The sequence below is a fragment of the Euleptes europaea genome, chromosome 6, assembly GCF_029931775.1.
Source record: "Euleptes europaea isolate rEulEur1 chromosome 6, rEulEur1.hap1, whole genome shotgun sequence".
NCBI classification, from domain to species: Eukaryota; Metazoa; Chordata; class Lepidosauria; order Squamata; family Sphaerodactylidae; genus Euleptes; species Euleptes europaea.
This window is the reverse complement of record NC_079317.1, coordinates 12,300,955-12,323,142: the sequence shown is the minus strand read 5'-3', so window position 1 is coordinate 12,323,142 and position 22,188 is coordinate 12,300,955. Positions and strand designations below refer to the sequence as shown.

General features: G+C 47.1%; 1 protein-coding gene across 1 annotated transcript in view; it reads right to left on the bottom strand.

Annotated features, from left to right (window-relative positions):
* Positions 1-22,188, bottom strand: part of BRF1 (BRF1 RNA polymerase III transcription initiation factor subunit) — a 237,084-nt gene that overhangs the window by 149,992 nt on the left and 64,904 nt on the right. The window contains exon 4 of the mRNA XM_056851232.1: positions 3,038-3,069. Within this exon, the coding sequence (XP_056707210.1) occupies positions 3,038-3,069 (32 nt within the window). The remainder of the gene's footprint in view (positions 1-3,037; positions 3,070-22,188) is intronic.

The following is a 22,188-nucleotide window of genomic DNA, read 5'->3' as shown; positions in this document are numbered from 1 at the left end:
CAAACCCATCGCACCCTCTGCTATAAACCTGCACTCCTTCACCATGGCAACATTACTGAGGGAAGCAATCAAGCTCTTTCTCTGGATCGCCGTCATTTCTCCAACTGTGAGAAGATGGATCTTGCCAGGTCTTGGACATGTGACAACAGGAAAGAAAACACGGACACCGGGGTTCCGTTATATGTATCCTGCAGTGTAACCAAGGTTTCAATGGCTACAAATCCGAGGGAGGAAGGGAGAAAGAAGAGGGGCTTCTTCTGTTCTCTCGCCAGTCCACAACAGTCCCCCTCCCGTAGAGTGCCTCAAGTTCCATTTCATTGGTAACCACCATCCCATCAGCAGGGTGGCTTAAACTACAAGCAACAGCAACGGGTGTGTTTGTTTAAAACAGGAACCCCCCACTTTTAGAACAAGGCATTGGCTTAGCCCGATATTGCAATATCTTGCTTCATAATGTAGTACGGAGCAACTGTCGTCAGCTAGAGGGTGGTGCCTCGAAGGTCCTGAAGAATGTTTTCTACAAAATTTCCGTCATGTCTTTTTATACAAAAGGCACCAATTCTTTAAAAAACAAAAGCCACTGCTTCGTAAAATTAATTTGTAACACAATCAATACCATGGCAATGGGATACCAGTCAAACTGAGCAGGTGTTTTGGAAACTGTCCCTTCACACACACATTCAATTCGGAACAACATCAACAGCGCAAACCTCAACAGAGTTATACCCCTCCCCAAGCCCATTCTCTTCAATGGGCTTCAAAGGGTATAACTCCGTTAAGGGCTGCACTGCTAACGCCCTTATTGATTTTCCCCACCAGGTCAATTATTTCAGTTCAATGTCTGGCTGTCGGGAAAGCATTTTACATACATATTCATACAGCGCAGAAAACTATAATGACTTGTTTAGCTGCATTGATTAAATGCATGTCGAATACAGCATATCAGATTCTAATGGCTGTAGAAAACTGGACAACTTTCCCGTTCAAATCTTTCTGGAAAACACATGTCACTGGTTGGTTTCTTTTTCCTGTAAATTTAGGATTTTTACGTAAAAGAAGAGGGGGAAGAGAGACAGAGAGCGTGCAGGTGAAATAGCGAAAGAAAGGATTTCCTCACACAACGCATAGTTAAATTGTGTAACTCCCTGTTGCAGGAGGTGGTGATGGCTGCCAACTTGGAAGGCTTTAAGAGGGGAGTGGACATGTTCACGGAGGAGAGGGGTATTCTTGGCTACTAGTTAAAGTGGAACACAGGCAGGATGGTGCTGCTGCAGTTGTCTTGTTTGTAGGCTTCCTAGAGGCACCTGGTTGGCCACTGTGTGAACAGACTGCTGGACTTGATGGGCCTTGGTCTGATCCAGCATGGCTTTTCTTATGTTCTTAATGCCTATTCTCTCCAGGATCAGAGAAGCATGCCTATTAGGTGCTGTGGAACACAGGCAGGATGGTGCTGCTGCAGTCGTCTTGTTTGTGGGCTTCCTAAAGGCACCTGGTTGACCACTGAGTGAACAGACTGCTGGACTTGACAGGCCTCGGTCTGATCCAGCATGGCTTTTCTTATGTTCTTATATTCTTATGGTTATACCTACGTAAGTGCCTTCAAATCCCAATGGCAGTTTGCCATTGCCTTCCTCTACAGAGACTTCCTTGGTTGTCTCCCATCCAAGTACTGAGCCTGCTTAGCTTCCCAGATCTAGCTGGGATCTGGAAGGGCTATATTGTGCCGCCTTCTTTCCCAAAGATGGACATGGACAGTAAAAAAATTTAAAATGAATTATATGTTGAGACTGATGTTAATAGTGAATCCTGTGTTTGAAAAGGTCGAAGGGCTAGCAATGCAGGGGGGAAAATAATAATTTTGACCACGATCCAGTGAAAACCCAAGACAGCTCAACTTGGCCTTTGGAAGACACACTGATACCTGCTAGGCACTCTGCATTTAACAGTCGTTCATATAATAAAAAACAGCAGTGGCTGAAAGGAACGCTTTCTCTCCAGCCGCCTCTCCGCCCCCCCTGGCCACCATCTATTACATTACATCTATTACTCCTGGCATACTGTTAGCATGGAGGGGTATTTTTAGAATTGCTAGTCCCTTTAAGTCGAAAAATTTGTTAAATTACTGCAATTCCAGAATATTCTTTGAAGTACCACGCACCCAACAGAGGGATGCCGGTTACTAGAGGCAGCTGCAAAGGACAAAAATAACCTCCGCTATCGGAGTTGTATATAGAACATGTTTCGATACGGGGCAGTCGCACATGAAATAGCTTTTTTGAGAACACAACCCTTTGTGTTCTAGCACACATACCAACTTGCACATTTCAGTCCAAACTGTTGTGGAGCCAAGCACAACCAGGCTCACAGCCTAAAGCTCCTTTTTTTTCTAGCTCTGCATTTGACTATTTTCATTTTTCTTTATCGACAGTGCTGCTGCCAATAATTTGTGGACCTCTAGGTGTTTCTTTATCACTGTTTTATTTACATTGTAAATTCTGCAAGGTAGAAAGGCGGCTAAAAAATAATTTTAAATAAATGAAAGGCGGCTAAAATGTTTTTTTAAACAAATGAAATAAAACTAGCCCCCAAAGACAGACAACACACAACACACACACATCCATTTCCTGCAGTTCCCGCTATAACTCTCACATCTGGACCAACCCAACCAGCCTCTGAAATCATTCTCTTCCCGCTTTGAACGGCAACCCTTCATTTGCATTTAAAGAAAATACGTTTTTTAAAGTGTATAAAATTTGACCTTGTGCTACAGCGTGGAAGGCACAATAATTACCATCAAAACTACACTAACTGTTGATTTGTTATTTGTAGAAGGGAGCAAAAGAGACACCAAACACTTGATCTCTAATTGCATAGAACAATTATCCCCCATTTCCAATCCCTGTGATTTTCCTGTCCAGCACTGCTAAAACCAAAGAGATAATGAAGGCCTCCTAAACAGGACATCCATTACAGATTGGTTTGCAAGGGTTAATATGTTTGAATGGGGTTTATTTAAACCAAAAAGTAGATACAATACCTGAAGAAGGTCGCTCAGGTCAAGGAGCATATCTGTGGCAGAGGTTAAGGAACACAAGCTGTAGGGCCAGTTGGCGGGCAACTGGGAACAGAGACAAAAAAAAACACTTTCTTCAGAAAGCACATGAATACGGGTGCCTCATCTCATTATCCTGGTTTGCCAAGGGTTGAGGGTGTTTTCAAACACAACAAAACCGGGAGCATTTAGGACATTTGGTTTTTCTTCAATGGGAAGGTAGCTTGATGCCTTTCCATTAATACCCAACCTCTTCTGAGCCTCCGGGGCACCTTTGGAAATCAGACATAGGGTGGTGGTCACCACTACAAAATGGCTACCACAGACAGACAGAGCCAACCACAAAATAGCTGCCGGAGGACACAGAGACAACCACACAACATCAGGAAGCGCAATCGTGCATCACTCTAATTGTAAGCCTTCAGCCTTTCAGGCAGAAGCTCTGTTTAATGGGATGCCTTTTAACATATTGTTTAAAAGTATTTTCCTGTTATTAAAGCAGCTTTCTTTCAATCATGCAGTGAACATCCTTGCGCTGTATGGCAGCTGCTGCCGAAACAACTTTTAAGAATCTGCTCAGTCAATCACATCTCCAGTGACCAATCAGAAGCACAAACTCCACAAAAGTAACTTTTTCTTTTAAGCAACGATGCACACACCGGTCACAGCAGTCACTACTTTAGAAGAGGCATTCTCTCGTTATAAGAGAGCAGGGCAAATGATACTTCTAAGATGGTGGCGAGCAACCCCATTATTCTCACACTAACACAATGGGTGGGCAAATCCTTTTTCAGATTAGCCGCTAAAACGAAACCAACTCAGGGTGACCCCGTAGGATTTTCAAGGCAAGAGACGTACAGAGGTGGTTTGCCATCGCCTGCCTCTGCGTAGTGACCCTGAATTTCCTTGGTGGTTTCCCATCCAAGGTCTAACCAAGGCTGACCCTTCTTAGCTTCAGAGGTTTGACGAGATCGGGCTAGCCTGAGGAAATCCTTACTTTTACATATTCTGAAAATAAACATTTTTTATCATAAGAGCGAAGTGTACCTTCAGTTTTAGATGAGAAATCAGGACTCAGCTATCAGACATTTGGGGAAACCCAGATATAGTACGTCGACACCTACTGGACTTGCTCCATTCTATCGGCCAAAAAAAGCAACACCACTTCTCTACAGGAAAATTTAATAGGAGGGAACATTTAATCATGAGATTGCCTTGGCCTGCAGGTACCTCCACCAACAGGACATCAGGTACAAGCAATAAATAGTCAGGCGCAACTAAGTCAGAACACGAAGAGTTTTGGCCACAATTCATCCAATGGGATTTAAGAAAGCACACCTTTCCTTTGACTGCATCTGCCATTTTTATGCAGCTCTTCTGCTCAGAATTTACAAATCATTCTACAGTCACTGTGGCATTAGCTCTTCAAAATCTCCTGCTAATGCTTCTGTCTGGCTCAGCATTTTTGGTTGATTTGAGTCCCGGAGAATTACAATGCACTATGGTTTATTTATAGGTTAATCTATGTGGCACTTTGGAGAGGTTTATAAACAAGAGATAATTCCTTGCCCCATAGATTATACAATCTGTGTCTGATGGGCAGCCACTCCAGGTAATATACCGCAAGTCAAGACCCAAATAGGAGACGCTTCTTCTCCTGCCTAGAACCTGCCAATTGACTTGGAAGTCCTAATTCCCTGTGCTACCTTTATCTGAGGAGCCCTGTGGCGCAGAGTGTTAACTGCCGTATTGCAGTCAAAAACTCTGCTCACAACCTGAGTTCAATCCCGACGGAAGTTGGTTTCAGGTAGGTGACTCAAGGTTGACTCAGCCTTCCATCCTTCCGAGGACGGTAAAATGAGTACCCAGCTTGCTGGGGGTAAAGTGTAGATGACTGGGGAAGGCAATGGGGATGTGACGTCACCCCGTGGGTCAGGAATGACCCGGTGTTTGCCTTTACCTTTCTACCTTTATCTGAAACAACATGGGTAGCCACGCAAATCAGGGCTTTTTCATGGTGGTACCTCAGTTTAAAAAAGCCCTCCAGGTATTCAACTGGTACAGCTAGATCCAAGTCCAGTAGAATCTTAGAAACCAACAAAATTTTGGGTGTATAAACATTTGAGTGTCAAAGCGTCTTTCATCTGAAGAAAGGACCTTTGACTCTCAAAAGCTTATACCCTGAAAATCTTGGTGGTCTCTAAGGTGGACCTGAATCCAGCCGTTCTACTGCAGACCAACGCAGCTACACTCTAAAACTATCAACTGGTACAGTGTCTGCTCAGGTTTCTGGCACCAGCTGGAGATGTACTTGTTTAACCCAGGTTCTCTGATGATTACGCTTTCTCAAGAAAACCTACTGTGATGTGGTGATGGCCGCCAACTTGGAACGCTTTAAAAGGGGAGAGGACAAATTCATGGAGGGCTAGTATCAGTGGCTACTAGTCATGATGGACATCTTCTCCCTCCAGTACCAGAGGCAGAATGCATCTTTACATCAGTTACTGGGAGAACAGGAAAGAGGATGCTCTTGCATTCATCCTGCTTGTGGGCTTCTGGCTGGCCACTGTGTGAACAGAATGTTGGACTTGATGGGCCTTGGATCTGATCTACCAGTATGCTCTTAGGTTCTTTAAAAAAATGTTATTATTATGAGTGATTACTGTTTAAATTGTTTCCTAAGCTGCCTGTAAAGCTGCCAGACATGCATTTCAGGGAAACAGCAAGGTAGTGATGATGAAAATAAATAAAAGAACAGTGTGCATTATTATACATGTGCAGTACCCTGTACCACTACATGGCTTTATGTTTAGTCTACTGTTCAAGAGAGAAACAGTGTTGGAGAGGAACAGAGGCATGACTCTATGGCACAGCCAAGCCTGCAATTATGCCACAACACTCAGATATCTGCATTACTAATGCTGCAGACCAGAAGAGCTAGAATCGAGTCCCGTAGCACCTTAGAGATGAACAAGATTTTTGGGGTGTGATCTTTTGAGAGTCAGAGCTCCCTTCTACAGAGATTTGACTCTCGAAAGCTCATACCCTGAAAATCTTGTTGGTCTTTAAGGTGCTACTGGGCTTGAATCTAGCTGTTCTACTCCAGGCCAACAAGGCTAGAGTGGTGTAGTGGTTAAGAGCGGTGGTTTGGAGCGATGGACTCTGATCAGGAGAACCGGGTTTGATTCCTCACTGCTCCACATGAGCGGCGGAAGCTAATTTGGTGAACCGGGTTGGTTTCCCCACTTCTACACACGAAGCCAGCTGGGTGACCTTGGGCAAGTTACAGTTCTATTAAGAGCTCTCTCAGCCCCACCTACCTCACAGGGTGTCTGTTGTGGGGAGGGGAAGGGAAGGTGATTGTAAGCCGGTTTGAGTCTCCCTTAAGTGGTAGAGAAAGTCGGCATAAAAAACCAACTCTTCTTCTCCTGCCCACCTGAAAATTACCAGAAGATAATTTTTATTCACCCTGTTTCCGACAGGAAAGCTTTCTGTGCCCTAAAACTTTAGAAGGTCTTCCTAAAAGCAGAGGCCTTTTAGAACTGGGCTGCTCAAAACACAACACTGTACAATGAACTCGAGTAGCACATTAAACAGCTCCTTCATGCAAATAATTTTAGAGCACGAATCCGCTTTCCAAATGTTTTCTTCACTCGTGCCAAGATGTATCAAGCTTTAGAAGGCTTGAATGCCTTGATGCTTTTTATCAAGGCTGGCTTTTTTCCCATAATTATAATCCTCCTTTCAGCTTCATCAAAAAGACTAAAGTTGATCTTAGCCAGCAACATCGAAGCTTAAATATTGTGGATTAAAAAAAAGATGATGATGATTTAGGAGGAGAAAAACAATCCAACGCATAATTTGGTAAAAAGGGAGAACTGTAAAACTCACTCAGTATAGTTCAGAAAATTGCAGCAATATCCCTTTATCAAGTTTTTAAATAAAACATCATGACACAGTGAGATTTAAAGGGAGAGAGGGAGGAGGAATTCACCAACTTCTTAAACTTGGCAGCCTTAATGATGTAGGAATTGCCAAGAAAATAACTCCCTGAATATGAACATTCTAAGTTTTTTTTATCATACTGATCTTCAAAACTGGGTGCAATATGTGGGGTGGGGTGTGTAGGGATTGGGGGCACAGGGAAGAGAGAAGCAGAGATCTACATATGATGCAAACCCTCTCTGGGGGCTCAAGAAGAAGAAGAAGAGTTGGATTTTATATGCTGACTTTCTCTACCTTTTAAGGAGAATCAAACCAGCTTACAATCGTCTTCTCCTCCCCACAACAGACACCCTTAGAGGTAGGTAGGGCTGAGAGAGGTCTAAGAGAACTGTGACTAGCCCAAGGCAACCCAGCTGGCTTCATGTAGAGGAGTGGGGAAATCAACGCGGTTCACCAGATTAGAGACCGCCACTCGTGTGAAGGAGTGGGGAATCAAACCCAGTTCTCCAAATTAGAGTCCACTGCCCCTAACCATTACACCAAGCTACTCCTTCACAAGAAGGAGGAGGAGGAGGAGAAGAAGAAGAAGAGTTGGTTTTTATATGCTGACTTTCTCTTCCACTTAAGGGAGACTCAAATCGGCTTACAATCACTTTCCCCTCTCCACAACAGACACCCTGTGAGGTAGGTGGGGCTGAGAGAGTGTGACTAGCCCAGGGTCACCCAGCTGGCTTGTGTAGGAGTGGGGGAAAAAATCCAGTTCGCCAGATTAGCCTCCGCAGCTCATGTGGAGGAGAGGGGAATCGAACCCGGTTCTCCAGATCAGACTCCATTCGCTTTTTTTAATGTGGCTGGCAAAGTAGCTTGTGGGAAGGGGATTTTGAGTGGACAAGTGATAGGAAGGGAGAAGCTCATGACGCTGCCTTATACTGAATGAGATCCTTGGTCCATCAAAGTCAGTATTGTCTACCCGGACCGGCGGCGGCTCTCCAGGGCCTCAGGTGGAGGTGTTTCACATTACCTACTTGCCTAGTTCCTTTAACTGGAGATGCCAGGGATTGGACCTGGGACCATCTGCAAGCCAAGCAGATGCTCTACCATTGAGCCACCACCCCTCCCCAGCACTGGGAGGCAACATCAGCAGATGTCCTTGGCCACTACACCCCTGTGGGCCCTCCAGAGTAACTGTTTGGCCGCTGTGAGAGACACAGTGGTGGACTAAATGGACCACTGGTCTGATTCAGCAGGAATTTTCTTATGTGAGGTCCTGGGGCCCAAGCCATGAGCAAGTGTGGTGTAGACGTTATAGCAGGGGTGTCAAACATGAGGCCCGAGGGCTAGATCCAGCCCCTTGAGAGCTCTTATCTGGCCTGTGAGCCAGCCGAGGCAGCCACCACTAGGCTTACCAGGTCCCTTTGCTCCATTGGCGGGAGCTTTGCAGCAGCGAGCGACACGGGCGAGCGCCTCGAGCGACACACATCCAGCGCAACACGCCTACGTCACTTCCGGGTTTACTCAGAAGCAACACGGACGCTCTATCAATCTGTGCTGAAACTCTATGGTTTCCATAGAGTTTCTACGGAGGTTGCTAGAGCGTCCTCGTCGCTTCCCGGTAAACCCGGAAGTGACGTAGGGGCATCACGCATGTGTGCATGCATGCGTTGCCCGCCGATCCTGAGCTGGTCGGCAGGCAGCCTGGTGGATTGGTGGTATTTTACCCACCACCACCAGGCACCTGGCAACCCAGCCACCACCAACACCCCACTCTTAGACTGGGCCAGCGAGGCATGGCCCGGCCCGACCAAGTGACATTTATGTCATCTCCGGCCCTCGTAATAATTGAGTTCGACACCCCTGGGTTAGAGGGTCGGACTAGGATCGAGAAGATGGAGGCTCAAACCCTCACTCTGCCATGGAAGGTTGCTGGGTGACCTTGGCCCAGTCTTAGCCTAACATACCTCAGAGGGTTGTTGTGAGGATAAAATGCAGGAGAGGAGAACGAAGGGGAGGGGCTGTGGCTCAGTGGTAGAGCATCTGCTTGGCATGCAGAAAGTCCCAATTTCAAACCCCAGCATCTCCAGTTAAAGGGACTAGGCAAGTAGGTGATGTGAAAGACCTCTGCCTGAGACCCTGGAGAGCCGCTGCCGGTCTGAGTGGACAATACTGACTTTGATGGACTAAGGGTCTGATTCAGTATAAGGCAGCTTCATGTGATGTAAGCCGCTTCGGGTCCCCATTAGGGAGAAAGGCAGGGAATAAACAAATTAAACTCAATTTTTTTAAAAATAAGCCCTCTCTCTGAACAAAGTCCACCTGTTCTAATGAGGCACATTTCGCTACCAGTAATGCCCAGCAATTATTTACTGCTTGGGAGAGTTCAAAGTGCATCATGTACATTATCTCAGCAATCCTTAAACAAGCATGCCCCACCCACACACGCCCAAACTAAGGAAAGTTTTGAAAGACACAAGAGCGGCTGAAAAGAAAGGCAGTGCCATTATAGCTGCACTAATGCTTTTTTTTGCGGGGGGGGGGGTTAAGAGTAATTGAAGATTAAGAAAAAGTTCAGGGCACAACTTCTTAGCCCAGCCTACAGCAATGTCTGGAGCCTGGCTGCCAAACAAGTGGGAAATATGCGTCATTTGCTACTCCTGGGCTGGCCAGTCCGCATTAGGCACGCTGTGAGAACCATTATCAGTAGGAAGCAGTTGTAAAAACACCCTTTTGTTTTCTAGCATTTTTTTTTTCAGAGAAAGAGAGAGAACATAAAAGTTTGGGAGACTGTGAATCACAGAAATAGTGACCTCATTCTGAGGCCAGAAGGACGAAGTGAGCATATCGGTGGTTTTTTATGAAAAGCAAACACAAACCAACATCTGTCCCCTTTGGTAGGGCCCGGTTCAGTATAACCCGCACAAATGTTAAGTCAACCACACACAGTCAAGCCCCATTGTTTGCAATGTTATCCCTTTTGATGATGCCATTTTGTTAAGCTATTTATAGGCAGACGTTTAATACTGCTCACAAAAGGAGCTATACAAAGAGCAGGGGACGGTGAAATACAGCAAACGCTCAATTCTAGCTGTAAATGTCTAACGGACGACAAGAGCAGGGAAACAACCCACCAGATTGTCTCAGGCTACTGTGTCTGTTTGCGTCAGGAAGCAATGGTATGAATTCAAACAAAGGCATGCCGAATGTGCCCATGATGAAAAGTCCCCTTGAGAGCTTTTACTTGCTTAGGAGGCATTTTGACCAAACTTTTACCTCACAACAATACTTAAATATTTATATCTTTTTATTTCACCCCCTGGGGCACCCGTTTGTGAAACTGTAGGTCTAGATCCCACTGCTATGGCACCCAATTTGTGACAGGCAAGACACATAAGAGGGGAGATTTCAGGATTTCCCCAGCTCAAATTCTAATTTGGGCATTTCCTGCCTAGTATGGAAGGAGTTTTTGAAGTTAAGAGTCTCTCAAGAACTGCCTTGATGTGACCAACTGTGACCAGAAGATAATGTGTCTAGGTATTCAGTTTTCTTAAGAGATGGTCCAACTCCACAGAGCTCTTCTCCACATCTTCAAAACCCACTCGCCACACCTAAAACTCCAAAGACCTTCAGAAGCGGACTCTGATGCAGCATGAAGACTACCCTGTTGTGTACACAGAATTTCTTCAAAGCATCTATGAATCCCCCAAACCCACAACACTAATGGACGGCCCAACCAGACCAATCATATGATCATATAATAAGTGCCATCAAGTCACAAACAGCTTACGGCGACCCCATAGGGACATTCAGAGGTGGTCTGTCATTGCATTCCTTTGCATAGCAGCCCCGTCTTCCTTGGTGGTCTCCCATCCAAGGACTAACCATGGCCGACCGTGTGTAGCTTCCAAGATCTGACCAGCTTGGGCTAGTCTGAGCTATTATAAAATTGCCCTAGATAGAGTTGGATCATCAAGCATGATATTGTCTACTCTGACTGACAGAAGCTTTCCAGTCTCCCAGACGGAGGGGAGGTCTTCTCCACCCTCCTGTCGTGGTGCAGGCGAGGAGCGAGGGCTGTAAGCTGTAAGCGTAGTCTGGAGAACAGTCCAAGATCATTCACAGTGACGGCAGAGTCCGAGATATCAATACAGGCAAGGGAAGTCCAAGGCGTTAGTCAGAGCCAGTCCGAGAAGTCAGGATACCAGGAATCCAAAGGATAGCAGGGAAACAAGGCCGGTACACAAAGAGGTTGGTGACAAGTTGCTTGCACAACAGCCAAGCCTAACTGATGGCTTAAATCCCTTCCCCTGCTGCTGTAGCAGAGCCAGCTGATGCTGATGAGGCGGAGTTCACAGGTGGTGCTTCAGCCCTGCTCTTCCTCATCACTGCTACTGGGGAGGTTCCTCTGTAAAGCCTTCAGTCTAGCACTCTGCCGTCTCTGCTGCATTGCCAGACGAACCTGTTTTCTTCTCTGCTCCAGTGGCCTTGGCGAGGCCTCTGGAGACACTGCATGTTGCAACGTGTCAGGTCCAACTGGAGTCCTTGAGCTGGCAGGCTGCAGGCATGGTGAGTCATCTCCTGAGTTTGGCTGATCCTCTACTCTGGCAGGCTGTGGTTGTTCCTGTGGGACTTCTGCCTGAGGATGTCCCTCTGTTCTGGCTTCTATTTCCTCTTCGTCAGAGGAGGTCTCTGCAGGCTGACTCATGACACCTCCTACCCAAGATTCCTTTTAGACAAAAATGATGGGAATTGTTATGACCAATATTTCAATATGGCAAGAATCAGGGTTCTGTGGAACCAATATTAAAATGGCGAGGGTGTGCCCAGCGGCCAATTAATTTGGCTTCAAAAATCCACTACATCGATCTTCAAAAGCAAATCATGCACGCTGCAACTCAACAACCACTGTTCTCCATGTTTATGTACATTTGCGCCATCAAGTTGCAACCAACTTATGGCGACCCCAGCAAGGGGCTTTCAAAGCCAGTGAGAGGCAGAGGTGGTTTGCCATTGCCTTCCTCTGCAGAACCGTCCTTGGCAATCCCACACAGAAGTAATGACCCTGCTTCAAAGATCTGACAAGATCAGGCTGGTTCCAATGCCACCATCCCTCCCCTGGCCCCTTAGTGAGCCAAACCATACATAACATACTGCCAAATCGCAGCCAACTTATGGCGACCCCAGGAAAACGTAATCAAGGCAAGTAAGAAGCAGAGATGGTTTGCCATTATATTCCTCCTATCCATGTACCAACCCTACTTAGCTTTCAAGGTTTGATGAGATCGGACTATACCATATCATTCCACATCCCTCTCCATTTCTAATATCTGGTTAATCCCAGCCACAATGTAAAGGAGATTGACTGCGCATTTGGGAGACAGCCGTCATCTGGATTCCTACCCTGCTCGCTTGCCACCATTTTTAAAAACAACGATGCCTCGTTGCCCACCTCGATTCTATGAGCAGCATTCAAAAAACCCAGCTGGGACCGATTAATAAAGTTCCTAACAGAACCAGAACTTCTCCCTCAATAATTACGCAAAGCTATTATAGCTGATGTTCAACTATGCAATTATTTAATTAGGCTCATTAAGCGGAACTGTCTTCATCTACATCAATACCTTAGCGCGTGGTGTGACTGAACAATAAAAATAATTAGGTAGAAAAGGCAGATAATGCTACAATGACATTTAGAATCAATTTCAGATTAATTCACCACAGAGACCTGTTTATGTGTTGCACACACACAAAAGCTTTACTTACAGTGCATTCCTAAGGATAGTTACTCCAGTCTAAGCCCACTGAAATGAATGGGCTTAGACTGGAGTAACTCTCCTTAGGAATGCACTGCAAGTAAACAACGGAAGGAAGGAAGGAAGGAAGGAAGGAAGGAAGGAAGGAAGGAAGGAAGGAAGGAAGGAAGGAAGGAAGGAAGGAAGGAAGGAAGGAAGGAAGGAAGGAAGGAAGGAAGGAAGGAAGGAAGGAAGGAAAATACTTAAATGCACATGACAATGAAGAAAGTGAAAAGTCAGGAAAATTAGGATGCAAACCTGGAAAGGAAAAAAAAAAAAAAAGCTGACCTTGAGAAACTCGAGGCCAGACTGAGAAGCTATATAGTCTAGGGCTGCCAACTCCAGCTAGGGAAATTCCTGGAGATTTAGGGGCAGAGCCTGGGGAGGGCAGGGTTTACGGAGAGGAAGGTGCCATTTCCTCTAGAGGAACTGATCTCCGTATTCGGGAGATCAGTTGCAATTCCAGGAGAACTCCGAGCTCCACCTGGAAATTAGCAACCTTAATCTCGTCCAACATCTTTTATTTTTTCCAACAATGGCCAACTTGATGGCTAGTAGATGAGCAAAACCAGCATCTGAAAGGAAGCCAGTAAGAAAGAGAGCTGTAATGCTATTTGTTATATCATAAGGTTTTGTGGACTATAGCCCACTTCTTCAGATAGATTAAGCATCATTAGTTGTCAGGTGTGTGTGTGTGTGTGTGTGTGTGAGAGAGAGAGAGAGAGAGAGAGACAGAGAGAGAGAGAGAGAGAGAGAGAGAGAGAGAGAGGGAGGCTGCTGCCAGTCTGAGTAGACAATTGCCATTTATGCAATTGCTACTCTCTAGATGCACATTTTTCCAATCCAAATTCTCAAAACTCTACATGGGGGCTTGTTTTGAGAATTTGAATGGGGAAAATGTGCATCTAGACAGCGGCAAATCCAAGGCAAAACCTCCCATGCATAAAAGTCTAATACTGACCTGCATGAACCAAAGGTCTGATTCAGTATAAGGCAGCTTCAAGAGTGTACAAGTTCCGATGCCTAACTTTTAAACAATTATTTGACATATCAGTCATTTACTTTGTTCTTCGATATAAGGCTTTCACTCAAACTCCTACGGAAGTGCTTCATTAAGCAAAGTAATAATAGTAATAATAGTTATTGTTGTTGTTCTAAGCATTTGTACAGCACTTTCAAGTGTTCAAGTGTGCTGCATATATTATCGTAATTCTTACATCAACCTTCAAAGGTTGTAATTATATGCTTTTAAGCAACACACAGTTGCTCCTCTTTCCAATCCAAAGTGAAAGTTTTTCAAATTGATGCAACACTTAAGGTGACATTTAGACGAGAAAGCGTGATTTGGGTGCTTTTTCGTACATCCATCTTTTCTTTGCTAAGAAATGGGTATATTAGAAATGTATTTTCTAAACAAACTATCATTCTCCATATGAGGTTCTACGAAAACATCTTAAAATTACAGATAATAAATCAGCATGGTTTTAGGGGGGGGGGTTCCCAGTTCAAGTGGCATTTTGTTTGCATGCCTGAAGAACGGCTTCAGTCAATACGGGTGCATTTTAAAAACACAAAATTCAATCCTTTTTTTTTTTTTGCTCCCTGTAGACTCTCTCTCTCTTTTGTGTTTTCACAGGGGTTTTTTGCAGAAAACTCTTGCCACCGAAAACCCCAGAGCAAACAAATTTACCTTGTGCTTTCTGTAAGGAAGCAATACAAGGAAGACAAAAGTGACATAAAACTCTGGACTGAATTACAGAGGCAAAGTGCTATAAAGGAAGCAAAGTAGAAGTAGGAATAAAAAGAATACTGGAAGACCAGAGATAAAGAAGTTACGAGCACTTCATAAGGGTGGAGGGAACAGAGCAAATGAAACCCCAATTGACCATAAAATCACCCCCTCACTCCTGGTTTAAAAACTGTGTTAAACATCCTAACTGGCAGAACCACAAGGATTCTACCTTACTTTGCTCCGGCAGGGCAATTTTATTTGTTTTTCTCTGTACTGGAAGACATCTGCAACATCCGTGTTTGTTAAGAGGGTGTAGCCCGATCCAGTTTACGAGGATTAAGGGCTCCTTAAAGAATAAAGATCTCAGGAAATAATCTTGTTTGGAGGCAGGCTTGCTGTAGGGAACTTCTCTGCCTCTCCAAGGCGAGACGCAGAGCCTCATGCCTCTGCAGCAAAGGAATGTCACGGCCCCCTAAAAACCACAAAGGTGTATTGTGTCTCAGACTTCTGCGGGCTGAAGCCCACAGCATCAGATGCATGCCGGAAAGGGGATGTGTCAATGCAGAAAATGGCCTCTGGGCCACCAAAGCCCTGGGGACCGTATTTAAGTGGAAAGGAGGCATAGAAATATTTTAAATAAAATATAAATAAATACATGTCACAAATACTTACAAAGCCACAAGGGCTCCTTTTCTTTTTTGCTGCGACAGACTAACGCTGTAGTGATAGAATTTACCATTTTTAGAGAGACGTTCCCTTATATTTTACATATTTTAAGGAACTGCTGATTTGCAGACTCGCACTAAGATCACATGATCTTAATTTGCTCCTTAACAGGGTATAAGAGACTGCTGCACAATATGCTTTAGCCGCTGTTCATATTACAGGCATTTTAAGCCGTTCCTCATTCTGGTAGTCTGTGAACCCAGAAATATTACCGACATTAGACACCCCTCTTTGGAAGCCTACAATCCTTAAATGCCTTTCACAGGTGTGCTCGTGCATATGGTATATCCACTGACATTCTTCCACAGCCTCCATAAAGATAGTTAGCCACATCAAAAGGAGTAACATCTCAAACATTTTGTAACTGCCACAACTTTTCAGGAAGAGATCGGCATAGGGTTGCCAGGAGGACTTGGGGGGGGGGGGAGCAGCATCACAGCAGAATGTATCTACTTACCAGACACCAACTTCTGGGTTGGAGAACACTACAATCCCACACGTGGTGTGTGTGAACACATGAACACAAGAAGCTGCTATTGAATCAGACCCTTGGTCTATCAAAGTCAGCAATGTCTGCTAAGACTGGTATTTGCTCTCCAGGTTCTTGGGAGGATGTCTTTCACACCACCTACTGCCAGATCCTTTAACTGGAGATGCCAGGGACTGCACCTGGGACCTTCTGTATGCAAAGCAGATACTCTACCACTGAGCCACAGCCTCTCCACGTGCAAATGTAGCTGCTCATAGCCTGAAACAGCTGCGTTTCTCATGGTGTGGACCAACAGCTACTGTTAAGAGAACGCGACTTTCCATGACTCAAAGAAAACAGATCATACTCCAGCAGAAAGTCGACCATCCATGATGAGGCCTTAGGCATTCCATGAAAGGAAGATTTGAGACTCTGAATAATGGTTCGGCCACAAATCACATGACAGGTGAATGAACAGACTAGTCAATAGTGAACATGAGCAACTGTACTCTTATGAGCCCACTAATGCTTGTTGCTTTTCAAGAAATGTGCAGTGTGCCATAATACAAACCACAACACCTGAGCTTATCATACAGCTAGCAAAATTACAGAAACCTATCGAGCATCACATCTTTTTTACATCAGTGCCATATCATGCATTGCCTAATCTACAATTAGAATGGAGCCTTGGATACTCACAGTGAGGGCTCCTTCTCTTCCGAGGCGAAGGGCATCTTTATCTGTGGGTATTTTCCCACACTTTCCAGGAGGCAGGACCAAACTTTACTTCCTGTCTCCTTGGCGGGAAGACTGCCCTTGATCCCGTTACAGGCTTGCCTAGCTACTTAGAGAAGTGTAAAAAAACATCAACTGGAAACGCTACACAAACAAGGTAAGGTTAGGAAACAGGAACTGTAGTGAATTATAACATAACATTAACCCTGACTGACCCTGAGAGGTAGGAGGGTAAACTGAGAAGCTAACAGCTCTTTGCAACATAACATTGACCCTGACTGACCCCGGCAGGTTGACAGGTAAACTGAGACGATGACCTATCCTGGTCCTTGTGTCTTCCGATTTTAGCCCGGGTGGGCAAGATGCCCTTCGCCTCGGAAGAGAAGGAGCCCTTACGGTGAGTATCCAAGGCTCCATTCTCCTCCGAGGCAAGGGCATCTTTATCTGTGGGACTTCCAAGAGCCCTATGTGGGTGGGTTAAATCCCTTCATCCACGACATGGTGGAGAGCCCTGCGTCCAAATGCTGCCTGTGCAGAAGATCAGGTATTGATCTTGTAATGCTTAACAAAGGTGTTAACGGAAGACCATGTGGCAGAGCGACAGATCTCATCGACTGGAGCCTGTCTGTTAAATGCTGCCGAGGTAGCTGGGCTACGTAGCGAATGAGCGGTAATACCATCTGGAACCGGAACTTTGGAGGCTTTATATGACTTGACTATACACTGTCTCAAGGTGTAGCTGACGGCGGCTGTTGACATTCTGGACTGCTAATTGGGGTTGGAAATATTGATGAACATAAGAGTCTGGTTTTCTGAACTCGGCCGTTCTGGAAATAAATATGCGTATAGCCCTTCGAAGATCCAAGGTATGCCAGGTTCTTTCTGCTTGGCATAATGGTTTCGGACAGAACGAAGGAAGAGATATCTCTTGGGATCTGTGAAAAATAGAATTCACCTTTGGGAGGAAGGTAGGGTCTGGTCTTAGGACCAATTTGTCCTTGTGGAATTTGCAGATGCCTTTGTTGATTGATAGTGCTCTTAGCTCTGAAACGCGACGAACAGAGGTGATCGCGGTCAAGAATAGAACCTTCATCCGCAGGAACCTTAGGGGAACTGTTCTCAGAGGTTCGAAGGGTTAAGGGCTTTTAGGACTAGATTAAGTTTCCATGTGGGGAAACGATGTACCGTAGGTGGTCTGATTTGAGTTACCCCTTTTAAGGTAACGATGTCTCGGTGTTGAGAGGTAGGAACGCCTTCTGAGAAGGGAATTACCGTGGATATAGCTGCCACTTGGCGTCTGAGAGTGGATGCAGACAGATTTAAGCGTGCTCCCTCCTGGAGAAACTCCAAGATCTTGTTGACTCCCAGTCTGAGGGTATCTATCTTTTTTCTGCAAGACCATCGCACGAAGGGCTTCCAGGATGCGGTATAGATGCGTCTGGTAGCTGGCTTGCGAGCTTCCAGGATGGTGTTAACGACTTCCTGTGAACAGCCGCAAACTATAAATTTCCTCCGTTCAAGACCCAGAAGGTCAAACAGTACCATTGGGGGTCTGGGTGGACGAATGGACCCTGCTGTAGCATGTTCCGAGTGGTTGGTATTCTCCAAGGATCCCGAACTGACAGTCTGTGCAGTGTGATGAGCCATGGTCTGCGGGGCCAGAATGGGGCTACTACTAGAACTTTGGCCTTCTCTTGCTGAATCTTGCGAAGCACTCTAGGAAGGATAGGGAGTAGTGGGAAGGTGTATAGCAGCCCCTGAGGCTAGGAGTTCAGGAAAGTGTCGGCTCCTTCTGCCCGCGGGTGGAAGTACCTGGTGAAAAATCGTGGAACCTTGTGGTTGCTGGCGGACGCGAATAGGTCGATTGCTGGGAGGCTGAATTTGCACGTGATGGTCTGGAAGGTTTGTTGATCTAGGGCCCATTTGCCTTCCTCTATGGGCTGGCGACTTGGCCAGTCCGCCTGGATGTTTAAGACTCCTCTGATGTGTTCCGCCTTCAATGATTTCACATTGAGCCGGAAGACTTGTGATGCCTCTAGATCAGTAGTTCCCAACCTTTTTTGGACCAGGGACCACTAGGACTTTTTTGTTCGGTGCAGGGACCCCAAGGTTCAAAATAAAAATTCTGAGAATTTGAAAATAAACTTTAATCATAACTGTTAGTTAAACATTAAGCTTAGAATAATATTTGAATATATATTTTTATAATAGAGAACTTTTAATTGAAAATATTAATTTATTATGGGTTTATAACTTTGTTTCGCGGACCTTAATTTAGTTCTCGCGTACCCCTGGGGGTCCACGGACCCCTGGTTGGGAACCAGTGCTCTAGATGAAGGGCAGACAACCTTGTGCCTCCCTGCTTGTTTAGGTAAGCATTTGTCATCATATTGTCGGATCTTACTAGGACGTGGTGACGACGGAGGTCTGTGGAGAATGTCAGTAGAGCAAGTCTCACCGAATAAGCCTGCAACCTTCCCCGCAGCTGTAGTGACTTGATGTCACTGGGAATTGGTCTTTGAGAATTTGGCGGGCTTGTCCGATCTGGGTTGTTGTCTGTTAAACCTTCTGCTTTTGTGAAAGGGTCTGTTGTTGTTATTCCATGTTCCCTTCCTGAAATCGGCCCTGTATCTAAAGGGCGTTCTGGGGGGCCGAAAGGACTGATATGAAGCTGGATGGCTGTCCTTTCTAAACTGTTTAGGCATGACATGTTTTTTGTCTCTAGTTTCAACTAGAATTCGGTCCAGCTTTTCCCCAACTAACCTCCCCTCCTGAATGGGGAAAGCCATCAGGGTTGTTTTGGCCTTGAAATCAGCTGGCCAGGCTCTGAGCCATAGGGCTCTTCTTGCAGACGTGACAGAGCCATGGACTTAGCTGTGAAGGATATAGAATCTAGGGAGGCATCCGCCATCAGGGTAGTAGCTTTTAGTACCCTTTCCAGTCCTGCTGAGACCCGACTTTTTTCCTCTGGTACCAGCTGGATAAGCTTCTTAACCCAGAGGTACGAGACTCTAGCGAAAATGGATATAGTAGCACTAGACGGGATTGCCAAGGCGGCCGCCTCATGTGCCTTTCTAGTTAGGGACTTGGTTTTCCTATCCAATTGGTCCCATATGGAGCCCGCTCCATCCTCGGGTACCAGCCCAGGGGTCTGTAGGTCAATTATCGGGGCCTCCACTAATGGCACCTTAAGCAAATTCATGGCGTGAGGTGCTAAGGTGTAGAGCTTCTTAACACTGGTAGGAATTTGTTGCCAGAGGACGGATTTTCTCATTCCTCTTTGACTGCACTTAAGAACTCACGGAAAGGAACAGAATTACTTTGGGTTTGCTTTCTAGGGAAGCATTCCTTAACCCCTTGCTTGTGCTTTGGGGCGGGTTCCTCAGAGGACTCCTGATCTTCATTAAGGTCCAGAGCCAAGAGCACCTTGGCCAGCAGACTCTGGAAGTCATCCCCAGAAAACAGCCTGGGCTATTGTTCGTCTGAAGGAATGAGCTCCTCATCGGAGTCAAACTTGCCCTCTTCGTGTTCTTCTGGATCAGATTCCTGATCAGAGGAGAGGGGTTCAGATTGAACTATGGTTGTGGCTTTTTTGGCTGCTTTGGTGGGCCATTGGCAGCCTGGGTTTTTAGGGGGCATGGAATCCTCCTGTCTCACACTAATGGAGTGAGAGGAGGAAGAAGCAGTGGAAGCCTCATGTTCCGCCCAGGGGAAGGTGGGGGGGAAGCCTCATTTGGAATGCCTGAAATGCCTGCCACTGCCTCTGGAGGGCCAAGTTAACTAAGTCATTGACTTTGTCGCTCGAATAAACCCGCCCGCCTGTCGCTTCGCTAGAGGGGGGGTTGCCATCTCCCACCGGGAGCGATCCTACCAGTAAACTTTCAAAGTTCGAAGGCTGTGCGATGGTCACAGGCTGAACTGGAATCGCTCTTTCTGGGGTTGCCGAGTAGGCAGGTTGGAGGGCGCTGGCTCTCGGGAAGGCTTTGTTGCCGCGTCTTTTTCTTTTGTGCTCCGGAACCGGCGCAGCTTTTGGCGCGGCTTTCGCCGTGGTCTTTCGCACCTTTTTCTTATGTTGCAGCGGCAGTGGGGACTCCACTTCCTCTGCAGTTTGTGCCGCCGTGTTCCCTTCCCTAATGGTGCGCTAGCATGGCCATTGGGAGGACTGTCCCTCTGGGCGGAATGGACCAGCCCACTCTGGTAGTCCTCCATTGAGAGGAGATCGTCCTCCCGGCCGTGGCGTCGGCCATGTTGAATTCTCTACAAGCCGAGATCAACTAGAGACAACAGTGGGGGGAGGGCAGGGGAGGGTGGGGTGGGGGAGGGCGGGAGGGATAAGACACACTGAGGTGCAAACAATACAAACGGAAATACTCAGAACGAAGATGAGATGCTCTAGATCTAAATCTAAAACCGGAGTTGAACCTAATCACTGCTCTCCCATTAAAGGCAGGACGGAACTGAGGAGAACACAAGACTTTTGCTGCATAAAAGAAAATTTATTTTGACCAACAATGCCTTCAGGGAACACTTAAGAACACCCTAAATGTGTGCTGGTTAAATCATCAGCTGTGTCAAGGAAAAGCCCGGGCTTCAATTAGCATGCCAACTCCTAAGAGTATTTTGGACGTCCGCTCCTCTCCACCGTTTTCCTTGGGCGTATTTTCACAAGCCATCTTCCTATTCAACATGGTGCCCTGACCTCAGATGGCCCAGGCTAGCCCAATCTTGTCAGATCTCAGTAGCTAAGCAGGGTCTGGTTAGTATTTCAATGGGAGACCACCAAGCAAGTCCAGGGTCCCTACACAGAGGCAGGCAACGGCAAACCATCTCTGAATAGCTCTTACCTTGAAAACCCTACAGCCATGTTGGCGAACCTATGGCACGCGTGCCACTTCCGGCACGCGTAGCCCTCTCTGCCGGCATGCGCGGTTCCTCCAAGCCGCTGGCCTTTCCGGCTCTGCCCCTCCCCGGATGGTGGAGGCTGTAGCCCAGGGGTGGGGAACCTCCGACATCACTGGCGGTGGCCCCCAGACTCTCCCACAGAAGCCGCCGCCATTGCCGCCGCTGGATGGAGCGTGCGCGGCCGACCAGGCAGGTGGGAGAGCGGGGAACAGAAGCCGGGCGCCCACACTCGGCATGGTTGGAGGCTTCTCCGGTGGGCGTGGAGGCGCCCTCTGCCCCACTTCGCTCACCTCTTGCCGCATCCCCCCCTTGGGGCAGGCAGGCCAGGTGGGAGATCCCCTCCGGGTGGGGGGCGTAGGGGCCTTGGCAAGGCAGGCAGGCAGAGAGGGGCACTGACCTAGGCTGGGCTCCCTCCCTCCTTCCTTCCCTCTGTGCCAGACAGGCCTCCTTTCCGCCGCAGCTCCACTCTGAAAGGGGTGGGTGGAGGTGGTGGCGGCGAGGCCCAGCCGGGCGGGGGATCCTCCTCCTGCTGCTGCTCACCCTGGGCACGTGGGAGGCGGCCGGGGGGCCCCAGCCCAGTGCACAGGCGAAGGGCGCGGTGGCAGGGCTGGTGGCTGGCGAGCCGCGGGGCGGGAAGTCAGGCGGAGGCTCTGGGGCGCCTCCTTCCCCTCCCCCTTCCTCGCTGGCGGCGGGCCCGGCTGGGCGGGGGCAGCTGTCAGCGGGGCAGGACGCTGAGCCTCCGCGGGAAGGGAAGGGTCTCCCGGCGCCTGTGCGCTGCGGCTGTTCTGGGCACGCGCGCCCCTTCTCTGCTGTGGGCTGAGGGAGGAGGGAGGCGCGTGTG